General features: G+C 44.1%; 1 protein-coding gene and 1 pseudogene across 1 annotated transcript in view; one reads left to right on the top strand and one right to left on the bottom strand.

The window, feature by feature from the left end:
• Nucleotides 1-19,247, top strand: part of OR9Q1 (olfactory receptor family 9 subfamily Q member 1) — a 126,348-nt gene that overhangs the window by 10,868 nt on the left and 96,233 nt on the right. The window contains exon 2 of the mRNA XM_015114144.3: nt 9,887-9,965. Coding sequence (XP_014969630.2) covers nt 9,887-9,965 — 79 coding nt within the window. The remainder of the gene's footprint in view (nt 1-9,886; nt 9,966-19,247) is intronic.
• VN2R205P (vomeronasal 2 receptor 205 pseudogene) lies at nt 715-19,029 on the bottom strand (annotated as a pseudogene).

Here is a 19,247-nt window from a genome sequence, read left to right as displayed (position 1 = left end):
AGTTCATTCCATCTTGCAGGATCAACATCCCCTAGGATATTGGCTGAGAAAGTTCTGCTGGCCAAATCCAGCTCAGCACTTGTTTTTGTTTTTGTTTTTGTTTTTTGAGATGGAGTCTTGCTGGGTGACTTTAAATATCTACCTTTTGAGTGTTTATCATATGCTGAGACGTTTCATACAATTTCTTGTTTTATCATCTCAACAACCCGAAGATAAAGTCTTAGTCTCATTTTACTTTGGAGCAAACTGAGGCTTGGAGAGGTAAGGTAACATGTCCAGGTTTATACAGCTATGACAGCAGGAGGACATGAACCAGGTCTGTCTGGCTCCACTCAACGACTCTACCTGTCTCCTCTCAAAGACCTCTTCCAATGCTAATTTTGCATAAGTTAATTCATTCATTTACCAATCACGTATTCTGTCTCCTCACTGTATGAGGTGCTGGCTGGGTGCTGAGAGGCCATAGAATGAATTAGACCAGATGCTTCTATCAAGGACAATATTATTTGCAAACATGTCTCCCCTCCCCTTGATAGAATGAAATATAAAATAGAAGCAGCTCAGGGACAGGGAGGAGTTCAGACCTGTGTGATGGGGCTCAGAAGAAGGTTCGCCCTCCTGGTGGGGAGTTCAGGGAGGCATCCCTGAGAAAGCCACACCCTTCATGGTTCACTTCAGTTTTTCCCACTTGAGATAATGCCAGCCAAACATTTAGTCTTTTGTGTTCTTTTCAGGATGGAGAAGGATGATGTAGCATTTGGGAAGGAAGAGGGAGGACATGAGTCCTCCTCCTGATGCCAAGATGAAAAAGACCTCCACGGCCGTGGTGTCTTTGCTATGGGCATGCATGTGGGCAGGTATGAGGGACACCCCGACACAGGAGCAGACAACGTGCTGAGAGTGATATGCTTTGCTTCACTGAAGGTGTCAGGCAGCTGGCAGGTGGGGAAGGTCACCAGCAAGCTGACCAGATCTAGCAAACTCAAGTAGCCCAGCATGGCATAGAACAGTTCCAAGGAGCCTTTATCACACTTTACAGTCACTGTGGGCCCAGGTTCTTTAGAGTTTCAAGTCTGTGGGGGCCATCTGGTCACCCAGAGTGCACACAAAGCTGCCTGGGTCAGGGAACAGGCAGTGAGGATGGTGCTGGGGAGGACTGGCCCCGCCTACCTCCTAAGCTGGGTGTCTGGCTGGGTGGCATGGAAGGCTGCCACCACCACGATGGTCTTGGCCAGCACAGTGGACATGCAGACCGTGAAGGTGACCCCAAAGGCTGCCTGGTGCACAGCACAGGTGATGGGGTCTGGGTGGCCAATGAACTTGAAGGGGCAGAGGAAGCTGAGGGCCAAGGAGGACAGCAGGAGGTAGCTGAGCTGGCAGTTGTTGGCTCAGATGATAGGAGTGTGGTGGTGTCAGATGAAGATGCCTAAGATGGCCAGGGCAAGGAGGAAGAGCAGGGCTGTGCATACAGCCAATGCCGTGTCAAGGGGCTCGTGATAGAACAAGAAGTCAAGGGTTTTGGGGATGCACTTTCTCTTCTGCACATTGGGCCACTGGTTGTCAGAGCACTTCTGACATGCAACACTAATGACATGCAACACTAAAAGGAGAAAGAGAAACTGGGTCAGTCAACAGAGTGGGGAAACTTTTGGAAATTTTTCCATGGTCAAGCAGTTCTACGACTTGTGATGGCTTTTCCAGCAGGCTTGGTATATTTCAGTCTCAATTTGATGGGCCTTCCAGATTGCTTGATGTCCTCGGATTTAGGGCCAAAGACACAGATGGCAGAAATCCTGACAGCAGCTGCTTATCATGCATCAGACTATCATGAAATAACACTGAGACAACCACCTGTGGAAGCTCCAGCTCCTATCTAGGATTCCTTTAAATTGACCAGCCATTGTGGTAATGTTGTAATTCATAGCCACAGCGAATTAATTTACAGATTTATTCTTGCATCAGCTGATTTAGTTTAAGGAATATTTATGGAGTGCTTAGTATGTACACAGATTCTCTTTTTTAATCGTTCTACCCTTCTCTAAATAACAACATTGATAAAACTTAACAGTTTTTTATTCCATAGTGATTTTAAGGATGTATTTTGTGGCCTGAGCCCTGGAATAGTCATTTATTCTTATTTGATCTCTCCTTGATTTGGATGTATTTGTAGGGTCCTAGATACCTTGATTCCATGTCTTCTTAGTCTCCAAGTTCAAGGATTTCTCATTTCTGTCATCCTCTCTTCAGCACCTGGTGGTTCCTTTTCAGCTTCATTCAGTGGAAATTTTCTCTTCAAAAGGGCAAAAGGTATTCCCAAAGTCTCTACTTTCCCAGGGAGAGTTTTGAAGAGACTTCGTCCAAAGCTGTGGCTTCAACAAGTACCTGGATTCTGAACCTGGTCTTCCTGCTCCAATCTCCCTCCTTTGTCTATTTGTCTATTCATTTCCCCCAGACACACACTGAAATACACATTGCCTTTATACTGAAATAATTCAGAGGCTCCTCCCTATTTTCTATAGAATACAGCCCATGCTCCTGAGTCCAGCAGGTAAGGTCCTCTGTGATCTGACCACCTGCTTCCTGTATCTTGCATCACAATCGATGCTGAAACCACTCTCAGCTCCTTATTGCTTTCATGCCTTTACTATAACAACTTCCTCCTTGGCTTGGAATATCCTTATTACGCTTCATTGCCTTTGAAACCTTGCTTGTTGTTTAAGGCCTGTGTCATATGCCACCCCCTGCATAGAAAAGTCTCCCTGCCTATTCTTTGTTAGAATTAATTGTTCCAACATACTTTCATGGCTCAATGCTTGAATATTTATTTATTACAGTATTGACTTCACTTTATAGTCTAGTTTCTTTATTGAGAGATGAGCTGTGCTAGGTGTAGGGGTACAGTATCATTCTCTTTTAATATATCCTGAGGTCTGTGGGTCCAGGGCCATGCCTTATTTGTTGTTGGTACCCTTGCACCTAGCACAGTGGTTGTATATGGTTGGTGCCAGTTGATATCCGTTGAAGGAATGACACCTTAGTAAAATAAGGATTATGTCATTAGGATAATTCTTTTTAAACATTTATGAAATGCCTACCATATTCCAAATGTTAAACTAAGTACGGATTTGAACAAACTTATGGTTGATAAAAGAAAGAATGAATGTAATAGCCTCAAATGGCTTTAATGCAGCATCTGGGAAGGTCACATTGATATCTTCTTTTTGATCCTCACTTCCCTGGACTTTTCCATTGAAGGAATTTCCTTGATGTGTATACAGCTTTCATCTGAAGCCTACTCTGGCTGTTGGCTGGCCACACTCTGACCAAGAACCAGCCTCCCTCCTTACCTGGTGACATTGCGATTTCTCCTCTGGGGCAGGGAAAGATTTTGTAGCAGCATTTTGACTTCTCAAATAGGTTGACTTCTTGGTTTCCTCAGGACATTTTTTGCTGCAGACAGAGGAAGGGACCTACACACAAGAGGGGAGAGAGTGGAGGGGAGAGAGTGCTGGGGAGACTGCAGGGGGAATTGAGCAACATCTGTGCACTCAGGTCGTGGAGGAATAAGCCTCATCGTTTTCACTTACTGGGACCCTCTCTCTCTTCCTTTCTCTTACTCCTTCCCTTATTAAACCCCTCTTTATCACTTTTTCCTTTTCTTCTTTCATTTTCCTCTTCCTTCATTTCTTACTCAGATAATTAAAAATGTGTTCCATAGATCAGGTACTGTACAGAGTGTTAGGGAAACAGTGATGGGTAAGAATAAGCTCTTCGGGATTTTGAGTGTGGTGGGAAAACAAGACATCTTGCTGGCTGGAATTCTGGTTCTGCCCTTGCTGGTTTGGGTGTCTTGGGCTTAACCTCTCTAAGCTTCAGGTGCCACTTCAATAAAATGGAGATGTAGATGGGGCACCCCTAATTTGAAAATCTGAAATCTGGAATGCTCCAAAATCCAAAACTTTTTGAGTGTCAACATGATGCCTCCAGTGGAAAATTCCACACCTGACCTGACATACAAAAACTTTGTTTCATGCACAACATAGTTAAAAATATTGTAAAAAATTACCTTCAGACTATGTGCATAAGGGGTATATGAAACATAAATGAATTTTGTATTTAGCCTTGATCCTATCCCTAAGATATCTCCTTATGCATATGCAAATATTTCAAAATCTGAAAAAAATCTGAAATCCAAAACACTTCTGGTCCCAAGCAATTCGGATAAGGGATACTCAAGTTGTAGTATTAATATGTTTTTTTTTTTTTTTTTTTTTTTGAGACAGGACCTCACTCTGTCACCAAGGCTGGAGTGCAGTGGCATGATCTTGGCTCACTGCAACCTCCGCCTCCCGGGTTCAGGTGATTCTCCTGCCTCAGCCTCCCGAGTAGCTGGGATTACAGGTGCATGCCACTACCGCTGGGCCAATTTTTGTATTTTTAGTAGAGACAGGGTTTCACCATGTTGGCCAGGCTGCTCTCAAACTCCTGACCTCAAATGATCCACCTGTCTTGGCCTCCCAAAGTGCTGGGATCACAGACATGAGCCACCGTGCCTGGTCGTAATAATATGTATTTTGAAGATGGTGTGGGGATTAAATAAGACGAGGCAAGTGAAGTCCACATCACAGTGACCAGAATTGTGAGTGCACAACAAATGCTAGTGAGCTGGGATCATATTCTGGAGTGTTAACTGAAGAGTTTGTCTTTCACCCTGGGCTCGTCAAATCCGTTTGTTTATATTTAAGGGACTAATTTTCGCCCAGCCCCAACAGAACTGGGCCATCCACAGTGAATCAGAAACAAAGACTACAGACACTAGCTAAGCCTCAGCACCACTCAAGGGTTCCTTGAGTCCAGGGTGTCTAAACCTCAGCACTACTGACACTGGGGCTGGATAATTCTTTGTTATGGAGAACTGTCCTGTGCATCTTTGGGCATTTAGCAGCAACCTTGGCCTCTGCCCACCGGATGCCAGCAGCACTCACTCCCTCAAGTTGTGACAACCAAAATTGTCTCCATACATTGCCATTGTCCGGTGAGAGGCAAAATCACTCCAAGTTGGGAGCAACTGAGATTCAGATCGTGCTTGCAGAATGAGTTTCCTTAGAAAGGTCTGATACAGGGATTCTGTGGTCTGGGGAAGGAGAAGCGAGTGAGAAGGTAAGTACCTGGGCTGTGAGATACCTGAAACAGTACTGAGTGAAGATCTCAACAGGCGGGGTCAGCCCCTTGCCTGCGGGGCGATGATGCTAATTTCGGCTGCCTTGTTCTTCAGCAACTTTGTTCCCTCCTCTCAGGGTGGGATGATTTGGACATTGAGGTGTGATAGTCGTGGGAATAAAAAACCATATGCCTGACTAAGGTGAGACCAGTGGGAACAAGTTTGAAATCACAGAGAAAAGAGATAGAACATATTATACCAGTTACAGTCATTTTCTTACTCTTTTCATAGAGGTAGGTGAAAAATGCTATAGCTGCTCAGTGAAGGGAGTGTTTAACCCTGCCTACACGAGTTAGAGGAAACTGCAGGAGGCGTGATGATAGTTGAGATGTAACTGCACTTAAATTAGAATTTCCTGGCCAGACGTGGTGGCTGACACCTGTAACTCCAGCACTTTGGGAGGCTGAGGTGGGTGGATCGTCTGAAGTCAGGAGTTTGAGACCGGCCTGGCCAACATGGTGAAACCCCATCTCTACTAAAAATACAAAAAATTAGCTGGGCGTGGTCATGGGTGCCTGTAATCCCAGCTACTCTGGAGGCTGAGGCAGGAGAATCACTTGAACCTGGAAGGCAGAGGTTGCAGTGAGCCGAGATCGTGCCATTGCACTCCAGCCTGGGCAACAAGAGCGAATCTCCATCTTAAAAAAAAATTAAAAGAAAAAAAATTTCTCCCTCTGGTGATCTTAGATACTTAGGGGTCTGGAAAATGACTAATGGGGTTCCATGGGTTATTTTCCACTGCTTAAAAAAGCTCAGCATCGATTGCCTATTTCTTGACATAAGTCTGCAAGGCTAAAGCAGTAACATCTCCAGGTGTCTGGAGTTGACCATCTCAGGATAAACCTGAATTGGCAACTGTATGTAATTTACTTTCCCATTGGCTCATCAGTTATCTTTGCCTTTAGCGAGGTCCCTAATTTTGGGAGACAGGGAGTTTGGAAGGTTTTATTTTCTGAACAGCCTCAGAGTTGTGTAAGTCAATAATCCACCCCTTTTTGACCCAGTATCCTAAGTGAGTTCAATATGACAAATACTCCTGGAGCTTGAAATGTGAGAGGTGCTGTGTGGTCTTGGTTCTTAGGGTGCTGTCAGCTCTAATCTTTAAGAGTCCTTCTGCCCAGACAATTGCGCTGTCATCGAACAGAATATCTTTTCCAGAAGGTGCTCTGAAGTCAAAGTGTCCAACAATAGCTGTCCTTCCTGACAGGTCTGGGAGAACATAGATGTTTTTAACATCAAACGTTGTCAGCACTTCCCCATCTTTGGTGAAGAAAACCTCTTCTTGGGCTTTGGTGGCGAAGTTAACCTTTCAGGCATAATGGAGCACCTGAGAGAGGGATGGAAGATAACAGTAAAGAAATTGATTAGGAGTAGCTGGGCGCAGTGGCTCACACTGGTAATCCCAGCACTTTGGGAGGCTGAGGCAAGCAGATCACAAGGTCAGGAGTTCAAGACCAGCCTGGCCAACATGGTGAAACCCCATCTCTACTATGATAGAAAAAAAAAATTAGCCAGGCGTGGTGGTGGGCACCTGTAATATCCCAGCTACTCAGGAGGCTGAGCCAAGAGAATCACTTGAACCCAGAAGGTGGAGGTTGTGCGAGCCAAGATCTCACCACTGCACCCCAGCCTGGTGACTGAGCGAGACTCTGTCTCACATTAGGAGCCTTTCCTCTACATCACTGGACAGTTCTCCCATATCTATGCTTGTTGGTGCCTTGGAGGGAGGCATCTTATCTCTGCACACTTTATGAAAAGAGTTCTGTTTTCTCATGTTCCAAGTTTGTGTTCTGTTTTCTCATGTTCCAAGTTTGTGTTAATCTATATGGACCAGGGTAGGGAAGTGAAAGTCAAGATAATGGCAATCTGAAACATTAGGCCTTGCCTAAGACTGATTCACAGATAGTCTGGTCTTATGAATAGAAACCTATCCAATTTTTTACAATCCATCCATACAAATTACTTAGCATCCTTCTTAGTGCCAGATAGGATTGGTACCTAGGATAGAAAACTCAGTCCTGCCTGAAGACACAAAGAAGTGTGGCTGATAAAAAAATGTGTTTTGACTAAAAGCAGATAAGGATTTGTGAATTACCCTGATTTGATCGTTACATATTGTATACGTGTACCGAAATATCACACTGTATCTCATGAATATGAACAATTATTTCAATATATCAATTAGGCCGGGCATGGTGGCTCACAGCTGTAATCCTAACCCTTTAGCAGGCCGAGGTCAGGAGTTCGAGACCAGCCTGGCCCATCTCTCCAAAAAAAAAAGAAAGAAATTAGCTGGGCATGGTGGCACATGCCTGTGGTCCCAGCTACTTGGGAGGCTGAGACAGAAGAATTGCTTGAACCCAGGAGGCGGAGGGTGCAGTGAGCTGAGATCGTGTCACTGCACTCCAGCCTGGGTGACAGAGCAAAACTCCATCTCAAAAAAAAAAAAAAAAATATATATATATATATATATATATATATATATATATATATAAAATAAAAATATTAAATTCACAGTAAGAAGTAAAAAGAAAGCAGATATAAACTAAGAAGTGTCTTTTCAGTGTATTCTAAACTCTTCATGGCTGAGACACTCTTGGATTATGTGACTATCAAAACCCTGTCATCATTCTTTTTGGGAACAGCTTAAATAGCAGAAAAAGGAGTTTGCACCAATATTTCCCCATCTCCTTCATCCTCCATCCCCCATCCCATGGCAACCACCAATTCTGGGGATCTAACGTCCACTATAGTGACTGTAGTTAATAATACAGTATTGTTTACTTGAAATTTGATAAATGGTGACTATGGGTGGTGATGGATGTGTTAATTAGTTTGATTTTGGTAACCATTACACAATGTAGATGCGTATCAAATCATCACATTGTGCCCCATGAATACATACAATTTTATTTGTTAATTATACCTGAACAAAGCTGAAAAAGAAAGAGTAGAAAAAGGAAGATAGGCAGAGTGCCTTCAGGAATCCCTCTAGTGACTTTAGATCCAGCGGCTTGATCTTTTGACATCTTTGGAAAAGGTGGGATTGGCTTTGATTTTGTGATTAGGAAAAGAGGTGGTCATCTTTTCCAGAAACCTGGAACTCTTTAAGAAGACCTTTGAAGTTCTTTATAATAGAGCTCCTACCCACCTTTCCAACCTTTCCTTCTACTGTTCTTTTCCTTTGGCCATCCCATGCTTTGAATTAGCTGGATCACTTTCCCACTCCTGCACGTGCGATTTTTACCAATACCAATACCAATATTTTTGCTTATTCTTTCAACTACAATGTAAACATCTTGAGGCAAGCACACATTTTGTACATTTCTGTATCCCTCATTGCTCTAAGTGCATGAAAATACTTGTGTTTAGTATATAAAGTGCATGAAAACACAAGTGCTTAGTAAATACTTGTGACATAAAAATGCATGCTTTGAGGCCAAGTGTGGTGGCTTATGCCTGCAATCCCAGGCTGAGATGGGTGGATCGCTTGAGGTCAGAAGTTTGAGACCAGCCTGGCCAACATGGTAAAACGCCGTCTGACTAAAAATTCACCAGGCATGGTGGTGCGTGCCTGAAGTCCCAGTTACTTGGGAGGCTGAGGCAGAAGAATCACTTGAACTCAGGAGGTGGAGGTTGCAGTGAGCTGAGATTGCACCATTGCACTCCAGCCTGCGCGACAGAGCAAGACTTTGTCTCAAACAACAACAACAAGAACAACAAAACACAATTACTTTTGCACCAATCAAAGATGTGTGTGTGTGTGTGCGCGTGTGTTGAACTGCGCTATGAAAGTTCATAAGAACTAGAGGATGAAGTTTGAGCAAATGACTTGGTTGGGAGCAGAACTGGTTCTAGAGTCCTGAGCCAAGATTCCTGGTGACATTCCTCACTCTATCTGAATCAATGATGCGACTTTGTAGATCTTGCTCTACATCTTAATTTTCTCATCTGTAAAAAGGGGACCTACACAATAGGGTTATCTTGAAAATCAAATGCATTAATACATAAAAGTGCTTAGCATGTTACTCAATATAAAAAACATGAAAAAGGTGTTAGCTATTATTTTTCTTACAGCCTTTAAGAACTCATCCTACATAAGCACCAATGAAATTATCTAAAAGCCATCTTAAAGAAGCTGAGCCTAGTTTGAAGATCTTTGCCATGGTTTGATGTTTGTGTCCCCTCTAAAATTCATGTTGAAACTTAATTATCATTGTGGTGGTACTATGAGGTGGGGCATTTCGGAGGTGATTAAGTCACCCTCATGAATGAATTAGTTCTTTGAAAAAAGGGCTGGAGGAGGCTGGATGTGGTGGCTCACATCTGTAATCCCAGCACTTTGGGAGGCTGAAGCAGGAGGATCGCTTGAGACCAGGAGTTTTAGACTAGTCTGGGCACCATAGTGAAACCCCATGTTTGCAAAAAATACAAAAAAATTTAGCCAGGCATGGTGGCATATGCCTGTAGTCCCAGCTACTCAGGAGGCTGAGGTAGGAGGATTGATTGCCTGAACCTGGGAGGTCGAGGCTGCAGTGAGCCATGATCGCACCACTGCACTCCAGCCTGGGCAACAGAGCAAGATTCTATCTCTTAAAAAAAAAAAAAAAAAAAAATGGCTGGAGGTAACTACTAACTTAGGCCCTTTTGCCCTTCTATCTTCAGCCATGTGAGGCAGCAAGAAGGCCCTTACCAGCCACTGCATGCTGGTGCCTTGATCTTGGACTTCTCAGCCTCCTGAACTGTAGGAAATATATTTCTGTTATTCATAAGTTACCCAGTCTGTGCTACTTTGTTATAGCAGCACCAATGGACTGAGACAGCCTTCTTTTAATATTAAAAGGATTTTTGCTCTACTTTGACTTTATTACTAAAACTTTGCATGGCTATTTGCAATATGTGCTTAATGTTGAACAACTGGCTCTCTTCTGAAGCCAGGATTTTTGGTGTTTGCTGATTTCCCTGGTGTAAATACTCCCACTATGGCCAGGTTGAAGCTACCAGTGGTTTAACAAATGACTTGCACAATTCCTGAAAATTTAACAATTGACCTTCGCTGTCAGAGCCAGTTCCCTTTGTTGGACCTAGACCCCTGGTATCTTTACTAAGATGTCTTATGAATGCTATGAAGAGGCAGCTGTCACCACCTCCCTTCCTTCTGCTGGAGATTTTCTAGGCCACAGGTTGGCAAACTATTGCCTGTTGGCCAAAGCTAGTCTGCCACCTATTTTTTGTGTGATGTGTGAATTAATAATGACTTTTACATTTTTAAATAGTTGAAAAAAAAGAAGAATACTTTATGATACATGGAAAATACACGAAACTCCTATTTTAGTGTTTATAGATAAAGTTTTATTGAACACAATCAGATTGATTTGTTTGGGGATTTTCTATGGCTGCATTTGCACTACAACGGCAGAGTTGAGTAGTTGTGACAGAGACTGCATGGTTTGAAAATCCTAAAATACTTACTATCTGGCTCTTTACTGAGAAAATTTTGCTGACCGTCTAGTCCATTAGTTGCTACTTTTTAAGAAAAATCTTCTTTTCCAAGTAAAATCTTATGCTTCATACTAATATATTAGGCAGAGAAAACAGAGCATCTCTGGTTGGTATAGGCAGCTATGGGGTCCAGAGCCCCATCCCCAAGCCTCTCCCTGCCTGAAGAACTGTTCTATCAGCTGGGGCACCTAAGTCTCCCTGTAGAACTCTGAGGCTCCAAGGAACAGACAGTAAAAATTACTGATCTGCGCTCACCTTCCATGGTTATAAAATTCAGAGTTTTTTTTTTTTTTTTAGATGGAGTTTCACTCTGTCACCCAAGCTGGAGTGCAGTGGTGCCATCTCGGCTCACTGCAACTCTGCCTCCCAGGTCCAAGCGATTCTCGTGCCTCAGTCTCCTGAGTAGCTGGGACTATAGACACACATCATTATGCCTGGCTAATTTTTCTATTTTTAGTAGAGACAGAGTTTCACCATGTCAGCCAGGCTGGTCTTGAACTCCTGACTCGAGGTGATCCACCTGCCTCCCAAAGTGCTGGGATTACAGGTGTGAGCCACCGTGCCCAGCCCAAGGTCTTTTTGATTAAAGTACCTAATGACCAGAGAGGAAAAGAGACCTCGAACACAGAGAAGGCTGATGATTAGGCCAAGCACTCAGGCTCAGCTCTTCCTCTAGCTGAAAACCCAGTGCTTTTCTCTTGGTGTTGCTGGTTGAGGCCTTTGTCCTCTGAACTCTATCTCATCTCTTTGAGCTTGTTCCAGCATTACCTCTCTTACTATGAGGAGAAGACCACCTAAACTTCCCTTCCGGTCCTTGTCCGTGAGCAGCCCATGAAGAATGGGTTTGCATATTCTACATTGCAGATTTACCAGTTTTCTAACTTGGTGGTTAACTCTTTCCTACTGTGAATCTCATATGGTCTTTGTTGCATGTTAGCATTGGCATGTAGTGGCTGGATGTCAGGACAATTGCGTTCTCTTCCAGCTCTGCCACTCTTTTTCTGTGATCTCCCTGCTTCGTGTTGGACCAGCAGATTTCTAAGGCCCTTGGCTGTTTTGATGTCATCACCATTATTAGCAGCAGCGTCAAACCACCTGGATTTATATGCACTAATCACCAGCCAGCATTTGTATGCATGATCTCTTATTTTCCTAACGACCCACAATGTATATATTATTATATACTCAATCTACACAGGAGAGAGGTGAAGCTCAGGAAAGGTAAGTGACAAGGCCCCAGAGAAATCCCATATTGAGATTTGAGTCCAAATCACTTCGGTTCTAAATTTGATCTTCCTTTTATTAGACTACACTGCCTCTCTGCTAGTCCAAGGCTCACAGAAAGCTGGAATGGACAGGGACTGGGAAAGGCTTCTTGGCCGCTCATGTGAGAAGGCCTGGCTTCCCACGCATTGGCATACGTGCCTCCCAGGAACGGTCCCTCTCTCGGACAGCAGGACATCAAGTTCGGATGGGTGACCCACAGGGCTTTGGCTGCCAGGTGGGCTTGGTAAATGGCAGTTAGATCCGGAAGTTTGAAGGCAGATAGGTGGGCAGTGGTCATGTTCTCCAGCCCTGTGCGATGCCAAGCCCCTTCTCTGGCACTTTGGATGGAAGTCCCAAATCCAGACCCCCTGCATCCCTGCAGCTCCTCCCACAGCTTCCTCATCAGACTGTTGCCTGGTTACGGGGCTGGGCACAGCGCCAACAGGAAATCCCTAAAGATAGGTATTATTCCTAAGTGGATGGTCAGGCTCAAGCTGCCGTTCAGCAAGTCATGGGCTTTGGGACCCAGCATTGAGGGGTTAAATGCGAAGGAGGTGGAAAAGATCCACGTCCTTCCAGTCACATTGTTTCCCTGAAGGGCTCCCACCAGGAGTCTGAAGTGAAAACGGTAGCAGTCATAGATGATGACCATGGCAGCAGGCGTTTGGGTGATGATGTTCGCCGCGCTGTTGATGCTGTCATCTACACCGTTGATCTCTGAGAAGGCCACGCAGCCACCCTCGTCCCCGATCTGCTTCTGCAGCTGTTGCTCCAGCCACTCAAAGTTGCTATTGTCAGAACTGACCAGGCCTACCCAGGTCCTGTTAAAGTAACTCAAGAGCTTGGCCAGGACCCAGGGCTGGTGGGTGCTGCTGGGCACTGTGCGGAGGAAGGATAGGAACTGGAAACAGTTGGAGAACTGGGGGCGCTGAGATCCATGGCTGATCTGGGGGAAGGAACAGGGCTGTACATTCCTGGCCTGAACACACTTGCTCAGGATCCACAAATGCTCTCACCAGCCTTGTAATTTGGCCTCATTTTTCCCTCTCTGCCTTTTATTTCTAATTATTATCTCACTGGCCTTTGATATATGCTGTTTCCAGGTCCTTCAAAAGCCTGTAGGCTCAGGCCTAAGAAACCAATTGACGTTTTTAGAAAGGAATGCAGTGGACTAAAGAATGCCAACATATCTTCCAGTGGGTGGGAGAAGCAGAGAGGTAAAGATGTGCTAACGGCTTTGTTTCTCTCTATACATTGTGTAATTCTTGGCATTATTTGAAAGATAAAGGCTCAAGTGAATTAAAAACTTGTATAATTGTTAATAGAATAAAAACAAGATATATAAATTCCAAAGCAGCAGAAGAAAAACAATTGAAAAAAATGATCAAATTAAAAAAAATTCAGGGCCGGGCACAGTGGCTCATGCCTGTAATCCCAGCACTTTGGGAGGCTGAGGCGGGCAGATCAGTTGAGGTCAGGAGTTTGAGACCAGCCTGGCCAGCATAGTAAAACCCTGTCTCTACTAAAAGTACAAAAATTAGCCGGGTATGGTGGTGCATGCCTGTAATTCCAGTTACTTGGAAGGCTGAGGCAGAAGAATTGCTTGAACCCGGGAGACAGAGGTTGCAGTGAGTCAAGATTGCGCCACTGTACTCCTGCCTGGGTGACTGAGTGAGACTCTGTCTCAAAAAAAAAAAAAAAAAAAGGAAAAGGAGAAAGCATAAGAACTAGAAAACTAAATAAAAATCTCTATTATTTCTATTATTTCTATTATAGAAAGCAATGACCCAGCATAATAAATAGAAATTATATAAGAGGGCAGGATAGCATCAAACCATATCAGCAGTCAGCTTAAATGATAGGTTACATTACCCTACTTAAGAATAGTGTGCTGTATTCTCTACTTGCCTGTCTCGATGCACTCTCCAGGCTTCTCTGTAATAGCTCTGAGCTCCAGAAGGGTTGATCTTTGTGGATTGTGTCAAAGGCCTGCCCTGCCCTCTGCCTTCTGGTAAGAGGCTTGATGGGAGACTGGGGGTAGGAGGAAAGTGAGGTTGAGGGTATTCATTTCTCCCTGCTCAGCCATGGGTGGGCAGTGGCTGCCTTCCTCAGCTCTGCTTCCTCCCCAAAGGATGGAAACAGCTTCCTACTGTGGCTGTCCTCCAGCTGTTTCACCCTTACCCCTTTCCACTCCTTCGAAAGCAGCCCCTTCATCTGGGTTTTTCTTTTTCAAAGGTAAAGAGGGGAGAATTGAGCTCTCCTGTCACAGGGCAGCTGAGTAAAGATTTTGACTATAATAGATGGGAAATTTTCAAACTGGATAAAAATCAAGCTGGTTATTTGCTATTTAGAAGAAACACAAGTAAAGCAAAATCACGAGAAAATCTAATATCAGGGGATGGGTAACATAAAAATCTTAGGTGAGCTCACTTGACCCGGAGGCTCTCCAGCCCTCCTGCCTAAGGAAAGCTGGGAGGCTTTTGGAGCAGAGGGGAAGGGGTTGTCTGTGCAGAGTGTGATTTCTGGTGGGCAGAGCTAGCAGGTGCCCATATGATGTATTACGTTTTCTTTAACCTGTTTATTAGCAGAAAACTTTTCAGGAGCTGTGGTCAGGAGTTCAAGACCAGCCTGGCCAGCATGGCGAAACCCTGTCTCGACTAAAAGTACAAAAAGTAGTGGTGTGTGGTGGCTCATGCCTGTAATTCCAGTTACTTGGAAGGCTCTGCTATGGTCAGTTGGGTATTAAACTTAAGAAACAGTCATGAAATTAAGAGAGTACTTTTTGGGCCGGGCGCGGTGGCTCAAGCCTGTAATCCCAGCACTTTGGGAGGCCGAGACTGGCGGATCACGAGGTCAGGAGATCGAGACCATCCTGGCTAACATGGTGAAACCCCGTCTCCACTAAAAAATAAAATAAAAAAAAAACTAGCCGGGCGAGGTGGCAGGCACCTGTAGTCCCAGCTACTCGGGAGGCTGAGGCAGGAGAATGGCGTAAACCCGCGAGGTGGAGCTTGCAGTGAGCTGAGATCCGGCCACTGCACTCCAGCCTGGGCGATAGAGCGAGACTCCGTCTCAAAAAAAAAAAAAAAAACAACAAAAAAACAAAGAGAGAGTACTTTTTTTTTTTTTTTTGATAGAGGAGGATAAGAACAAAACACAGTATGCCCTGTTTATTGAGGAGTCCCACGCCTGCTGTACAGCCTTCCCTGATCCCTGTTCCTCAAGCTGAGATCTAGTTCTCAATTCTTGGTTCATGCCAGCCCTGGGTTCATCACCTTCATCACGTCATCACTGAGCTCTTTCTACTGCAGACCGTTCGAGTTTATGCCTTTTCCTCTCCAATCAGATTCTAAGCAGGATCCATTCAATTTATCTTAGTTGTGAGTGCATGAGTGAATGCCTGTTCTTTTCTCTTCTCTCCTGCTCATCTTCTTCCTGCTTTCCTTCCCCTACAGGCTCCTCAGGTCTATGCAGGGACTCGCTGTCAGACTTTTCCCAGCCTACCATAAGGAAGCTGTCCTACTAGATATGTGCAGACAAGTTATTTTACTTCAAAGTTTTTGGCGAGTCTTTGGCCCTATATTGGGCAAAATTACACAGAGGATGTGGGAGCCAGCTTTTCTACAAAGATAACTGCTCCTTCCAGGCTTGCATTGTATCATCATTATCACTAATAGCAATTCCAAGTAATAGTCATTGAGGGTTTGTTAAGTAGCAGGCCCTGGTTATTCCGTTGTTAATATCCACAATGACTCTAAGAGGCAGATACATTATTATTAACCTTTGTTACCTCGTTTTATAGATGAGGAATGTGACGCTCAGACAGATGACTCAATTTGTCAAGGTCACATAATCAGAAAGTAGCGTTCGTTCGTAAGATCCAGGTTTTCTGACTGTCGAGCCAGTGCCCCTTGTCATTTCTAGCTCTTTGGCTTCCCAGCCCACCTCTGTCCAGTGATCTCTGTTGGTGAGTTGTGTGAAATGAGGTGGGTCCTTTGATTTTTAGGGACTCTGGGGTTTTGGAAAACCAGAGTCGGCAACAGCAAGGGCTATTGCAAAATGCTCAAGAATTTCTTAAGATGTAACACATTTGGAGTTTCCTTGGATATTTAGTAAGTTACAGGTAGCACTTAGCGTATGTTAAGCATTGAGCTGCTGGTGGTGGTTACAATCTACTTTGTAGTTTCAGAAATGTCTCAGTTCACACCCATTCAATGGATGGGTGCTGAACAACAGCTACATGCCAGTTCATATACTCATATAAGCAAGACCAAGTTGCCAATCTCAAAGATGTCCTGGTGAGTGGTGCATGAGCAACAAGATGATGTCATAGTTTCAAGAAAGAGGAACTCACCCAGAAATGACTGACATAGATGAGACTGGTGCAGGCTTCCCAAAATCATTGCCAAGACCAGACACCACTTACTAAGAGTGAGAAATATAACTTTCCATGTAACCAACATTGTGTTGGCTGGTCAGTGTATTCTCTTCCTACAGTAAGCCTCTATCTGAAGTTAAATTATTCTCAGAAGGATTATCCATGAGGCTAGCATTGTGGCACAAAGAAATAACTGGACCATTGTGGCTCTGAAGTCAGACCTGCCTAGACAGAGTTCAGCTCAGCTGAGACATCCTCTCCCTTGTAAAGGACAGAAACACCCAGGTAGGCTGAGCCATTTTTTAGTTGATTGGGTTATCACCTATCTAGGAGAGAGACTCCCTTAGTTACATTCCAGTCCTAAGGATATGCCTGGCTTACCTCCCACATCTCCCCAGCATGAAGCCCAAGGGTCCTTTGTGAAGAGGTTAACTTTGGCAATTTAAATTCATTTTCCTAAGGATCAACCTTGGAGGTCACACACTCCTAGGTCTAGAGCCCCTAAAACTGAACTCACTTAGGATGTAGGCATCTTCTCTCTAGCACTGTGGGGAGAATGGTCTTAGGTCTAACACTACCTGCTGTGCTGAATGAGACCTCAAAGCAGCCTGCAGGCATGGGCACTGTATTAATTTCATGCACTTCAACTTTTTTAGTTAAGGCAATCAAGATCTTAAGTGACTTATCTTCATGCCTTTGTAAGACTTCTCATGTAAACAAAAAACTAGAAAAAGCAATCCTGTCAATTAGATGTCTTGAGGTTTGACTTAGAAGACATCATTCTAAGCCGCTGTAACCTAACATTCTAATTTAGAGGCTTGAGGCTGCATGGTCCTGCCCTGAGTTCTTCCAAGAGAGGCCTTTTGAGAACCCTGTGGGTACCCCCGAGTTATGGTTATATGAATTCATGCTTGCCTTCTCTTCCAGAGTGTGAACATCCCTGAGGATAGGGCTATGGCCTCACCTGTGCCTCATGGTACATGTGACTATAGCACAGTTCCGTACACCACTAGTGGTGGTGTGCTCAGTAACATTTGGAAATAGTAACCAGTATAAAAAGAGGGAGCAGTTTTATTTAGGGCAGTTTCCCTCCTCTTTGCTTCTGCACTTTCTTTTACCCCTGGAATCAAGGTCCCTGGGTTTTAATCTCAAACTACTATTTATTAGCTATGTGACTTTGGACAAGTAACATTTCCTCTCAGCCTCGATGTCATCATCTGCAAAATGGGACTAATTATAGTGTCTATTTCATAGGGTTGTGAAGATTAAATGATATAATAAAAGAAGATAATATCAATAAGAAATACTGATATTGCACTTACTATAAGCAAGGCATTTTTCTAAATGTTTTACATGTATTAATTTATTTAATCTTAAGGATTTGAACACATGCAAAGGATCTAAAAATCACCTTTCTACTAATAGTAAATATCCAGTAAATGATAGATATAGTTATTATTAGTGTCACTCTCAGCTAATATTGCAGAAGAAAAAAAGCACGTGACAAACTCATTTCTACTAGGGCGTGAATGACTGACGATATGTACCTATCACTCCTCCTAGAGAATAAAATGTTTGCATCTAACTGGATATTTTTAATTGTGGCATTTGAGGCCTCAGTGGAATTTAGAAGGGAAGATATTTAATTTTTGGGGGAGTGAGTTTTAAAGGTCACAACAAGCAGTCAGGTATCTTTTAGGCATGTTAGGGGAAATAAATATTCTTCACCTGGGAAATAATTTCACAAACATTGCCTCCCTGCCTAACTGATTTAGTATATACTGAAGATCAAACAGAACTGGAATCTAGGCAAATGTTTCACAGAAACATCAAGAAATCCAGTGGAATAGTTTGTCACTTGTTCAACTTTCTGAATTTCTGGGAAGGCTGCAAAGGAGGAATGAGATGATCCTAGCCTGGGTTATAAATCTTAGATGCTGTCATCAGCCCTCAGATCATGGTTGGTTGGAGAATGCAGGGCCTCCAGGCATTATCAGTCCTGGGGATTCCAGGCTGTTTAAGACATCAATAGGACAATTACGGGAGTTTGGCCCAAGTTTGCCAAATTTTTATTTTGCCACAAAAAAGTTCGTTGGAAAAATAAAACCACCATCTAAGGAGGGTTGCTGACCTCACACCAACATGTGCATACACTGTGTCATTTCTTTGTCATTCTGTTGCAAATCAGAGAAAGAGCACCGCAAACCAGCACTAGTCCATGCATGGATCAGCATTCAGAAATGTTCTAGTCTAATACTCACCTCCTGTTTTGTAGAAAGGGGGAAATCCCAGGCCCAGGGAAGTAACCTTTTCGAGGTCGTTACTCCGATCTTTCTACCAGGCTGCACTTTGTCATTGTGTGCCCAGAGTATTTAAGTGGTTTTCTCTTTCCAGGCATGTCTCTCACCTGAGGGACCCTGTAGACGGAGAGCAGCTCAGCCAAGGGCTCTGAGTCCAGGAAGGTCACCCCTCCAACCACTCCCAGGATATGTTGCTGGGAGCCACAAGCATAGTTGGTTGCGGATGGAAGCTGGTTGGACAGCAGGGCCAGGGTGCTCCCCAGAGCCTGGATCCCTGAGATGCAGGAGTCATAAATCTGCAGTCCCACCGTGACATTGGGCAGGAAGGCTTGGTTCCCTTCTGCCTCAGCCACAGCAAAGAGAGGGGACTCAGGGCATTCAGGAGAAGGAGGGCTTTGAATCTGAGAGAGGGTCAAGGACAGAGGGAGTTAGATTTGGTCAGTAACATTCTAAAGAGCTACAAAAATGAGCCCCAGGGAGTCCCTCCTTGGGAGGAGCAAAGGAGAGGTAGGACTGAATGTTAGATGTACATTTGCTTAAAGAAGCGTTGGGGGAGGGGATAATTCTGGAGATTTAGACA

This window comes from Macaca mulatta, chromosome 14 (genome assembly GCF_049350105.2).
Source record: "Macaca mulatta isolate MMU2019108-1 chromosome 14, T2T-MMU8v2.0, whole genome shotgun sequence".
In the NCBI taxonomy this organism is placed as follows: domain Eukaryota; kingdom Metazoa; phylum Chordata; class Mammalia; order Primates; family Cercopithecidae; genus Macaca; species Macaca mulatta.
This window is presented reverse-complemented; position numbering and strand designations above follow the sequence as displayed.